This window comes from Pteropus alecto, unplaced genomic scaffold (assembly GCF_000325575.1).
Source record: "Pteropus alecto unplaced genomic scaffold, ASM32557v1 scaffold95, whole genome shotgun sequence".
Lineage (NCBI taxonomy): Eukaryota > Metazoa > Chordata > Mammalia > Chiroptera > Pteropodidae > Pteropus > Pteropus alecto.
This window is the reverse complement of record NW_006441071.1, coordinates 22,139,015-22,142,706: the sequence shown is the minus strand read 5'-3', so window position 1 is coordinate 22,142,706 and position 3,692 is coordinate 22,139,015. Positions and strand designations below refer to the sequence as shown.

General features: G+C 38.1%; 1 protein-coding gene across 1 annotated transcript in view; it reads right to left on the bottom strand.

Moving 5' to 3' along the window:
• Positions 1-3,692, bottom strand: part of PCSK5 (proprotein convertase subtilisin/kexin type 5) — a 404,343-nt gene that overhangs the window by 27,193 nt on the left and 373,458 nt on the right. Inside the window, exons 29-30 of the mRNA XM_015594534.2 lie at positions 3,642-3,692; positions 2,209-2,404 (exon numbers count right to left, since the gene is read on the bottom strand). Of these exons, the coding sequence (XP_015450020.1) occupies positions 2,209-2,404; positions 3,642-3,692 (247 nt within the window). The remainder of the gene's footprint in view (positions 1-2,208; positions 2,405-3,641) is intronic.

Sequence of the window (3,692 nt, the reverse complement as noted above, 5' to 3'; positions counted from 1 at the left end):
GTAAAAAATATATCTCTCTCTCTCTCTCTCTCTCTCTCTCTCTCTCTCTCTCTCTATATATATATATATATATATATATATATTTGAACAAGCAGTGACCACCAATGCGACATAAATAATTTTGAATACCTGGATGCTGATTCATTGCAGGTTATGTTCCTATTATAAATCTTGTTGCTGTTTTAGAATGGATCGCACCCAAAAGGGCAGTTTCTCAGAAACAGCAACAATTTGAAAACGTGCTGTATAAAAGAAGCCAGTCACAAAAGATCATTTTCTTGATAGCATTCCGTTTATATGAAATGTTCAAGAATAGGCAAATCTATAGAAACAGATGTAAATTAGTGGTTGCTTAGGGCTGGGGAAAATAGGGAGAAACTACTAAAAGTATATAGAGTTGGTTTTTTTTTCAAAGTGATAGAAATATTTTTAAATCATTTATGGTGATGATCACACACCTGTAGGAATACACTAAAAAACATTGAATTATATACTTTATATGAGTGAATTGTGTGGTATGTGAATTATATCTCAATAAAGCTGTTATTTAAGAAAAAGATAACTCAGCCAGACGAAAAAGTGGCATTGTGCAATGATGAAGGACATGGACTTCAGTGCTAGAGAGATTTGGATTGAAACCCTGACAGTACCACGAATTAACTGTGTGATCCTAGGCACGCTACCCCTTTCCTCATCTGTAAAGTGGGGAAAAATAATAATATCTGAATAAGAGGATTCATGTGAGGATTAATGGACCATATATTTGAAGCAGTTAGCATAGTGCCTAGATATCAAAAGCACTCAACAAGCAGCTGTTTCCTAATGTTCCCCACCTCCCCGCCCCTTGGAATTTCTTACCCTTTGTGTATTTAGGCTCTGAGAAGTATGGCAGTGATTGATATAAACCTGCCCTACTGGGTCGTAGGTCTTTTGCAGGCTTTGACCTCCTTCAGTTGATCTTAATATAGCTTCCAACATCAATTCTTACCCCCAGTAGGTGCTAAATATGTATCTGTAGAATTGAATTGAATATGCTTAGCTTCTACACTAGATTGGAAGCTTCTTAAGGTAAGTACTGTGCCTTCTGTTCGAACCCTACAGGCTCTATCTCAGTCATGGATACAAATCAGTCGTTAGGAACTGGGCCTTGATTTTATCAATTTCTTTGAATTGGGCAAATGAAATTTCTAATTCCTTAAAACAGATGTTGTTGGTTGCTTCCCCAAACTCATTTCTTGCCTCTGTCTCCAGTCTTCCCGGCTGTCAGTGTTCTGATTTGATTCGGGTTTTCAGGGGTGAGTCTTCTTCAGCATAAACTGATCCTTATATTTCCATTCTCCCTTGCCAGTAATGTAAGGCATAAGTGATGCATTCTGGCTAATGAGATGTGAAGAGAAGTCTGAGGAAGTTTTCTTTCCTCTTAAAAAGAGATAAACTAGGAGAAGCGTGCTCTTTTCTGTCTCTGGTTGTTGCCGTGTGCGGTGGTGATATGTCAGATGGGAATGACAGTGTGGCTCGGAGGGACAAGTTAAGGGAGATATATGAGCAAAATGGAAAGATTGTGAGTTTTTAATGAAGTGTTGGCCACTGAAGGAACCAATGCTAGATTTCTAAACGTTTTACTAAGTGAGATAATAAACCTTATATTGTCTCAGTCATTCTACTTGGCATTTTTGTTGTCACTGAATGTTTCCTGATGTACATTTCCATTTGTGATTCCCACTTCCCTTTTAGGTAAATCCTGGAAGTGGGACCATTGATAGGAAGAGTAAAGGAATTATAAACCAGGGGACTGAGGAAGCCATGAGGAATCAATACACAGTTAACCAGGTATTTTCTTTATTATCTATGATTCATACCTCATCTACTTTAAACAGAGGAGGTTCACGTGTTCCACAGCCTATCACAGCCTTACTTTGGTGATGGAAAAAAGACAACTACTTGATCATAAATACAAGGTGAAAAAAGAACGTATTTCCACAAAAGTAAAAATATATACATATAGTCATCACAAGAGACAGGTGTGCATCTGGCATTTTTTAAGTTTTGGCTGCTCTGGCCAATAATGATGTTAGTCAAGAAGGGGCACTTATGTAGATGCTGTAACCGGGGAGGAGAAGAGTTCTTTGGTGAATAGGAGGGAATTGTCACCAAAATACTGGAGGAGAATGAAAGCAAGCAGGAAGAAAAAGGAAGAGGGAAACTTACTCAGGGCACTTGGTGTAGCATCTGCCTCCGTGGAGGAAGAGAGGGTATTCTGGCTGAGTCCGGCACTTTTTGCAAAAATTAGCTCCCGAGCAAGAGGCACAGTCCTCTGTACAGTTCTCACAGCTGCGACTCCTCACTGAGGGCCATGTGCCTTGTGGACAGGAGGAGACGCAGGACTGAGCCAACAGATATGCACCTAGAAACCCAGGGAAGAAGGCAGATCAGGTGGTCATCATGTGTCTGCTCCAACAGCACATGCAGAGACTGAAGCAACGGTTCTTTTAACTGCTTCAAAGACTTATGTATCTGGAAGACCTGTGTCAGGCTACCAAAATGTATTAGTCCTGCTGCCTCTTGCAGGATAAGTTAAATCTATAAAAAAGGAAATTGACAACAGGAAGCTTTTGCCCTGTTTCCTTTACTTTCCTACTAATGTTGCTCTGGATCACTTTGAAGGCTTCCCTTTGCCCGGTTGATCAATCTATTAACACCTTTGTCCATCTTCCTGGTGTAAGGCAGTTAGTTATATAGGCAAAGCTTGATGGAGTCTATTCTGTTCCCCAAAGCCTATCTTGTTAGGACACTAATACAGTAGCAACTCTTCCACGTAACAGATGGTCCATGTATTTATTTTTAATTAAAAAAATCAGATATCGTTAGTAAAGAAAACAATTTAAAAATCACCCTCAACTCCAAAATTCCAAGAAAATTTCTTCAATTTTTGTTTCTAAATTTTTATATTTGAAAGCATAGAATCATAGCACACTTATTATTTGAAATTCTGTTGTTTTTGCATCCCATCTCACTGTTAACATTGACATTCCAACATAATGATCATTTTAATGAAAGTATAACATTCTTAGTTCTTAATATTAATGCACCATGTAAATAAAATATCACCCTAATTCAGGGAAGTTGTTATTTCTGCTGTTTCGTTTTTATAGACAATGAAGCAATTAATTTGTTAAGCTGTTACATTGTTGCCCTTGTTTTTATTTGTTTTATTTTGTTTTGCTCCCCTGAATTCAGTATCGGAAATGAAGAAATAACAGGTAGACTATCTTCATCTAGATTTCCTACTTTAAGTTTTCTTGTTTTGGCTAATACACTGTAATAGAGCAGGGCAACCTCTAGAAATGTCAAGTATCAAGAAACCCTAACAAATACTGTGGCCAAAATCAATTGCTAACTTTATCATGTTTTTGTATATAAAACGTTTCTTTTCTTTTCTTTTGGTTTTGGTCCCTTGAAAGCCAGTTTTTATTATAGATCAGCATCTGGGTCCCTGTGTTTCTTCAGAGTAGCTACTGTGATAGGGACATGTGATGGAACTAGATCAAGTCCTACAAACCCCTTACGTAAAGATGCTGATATATGTGAGTTACCAGACATCGGGTTGGCCACTGCTACCTCTTGTCACACTCCAAACTAACCTTTTGGACATGAAGTACACAGAGTTGCAGATCCATTGCAGGTTTTACAAG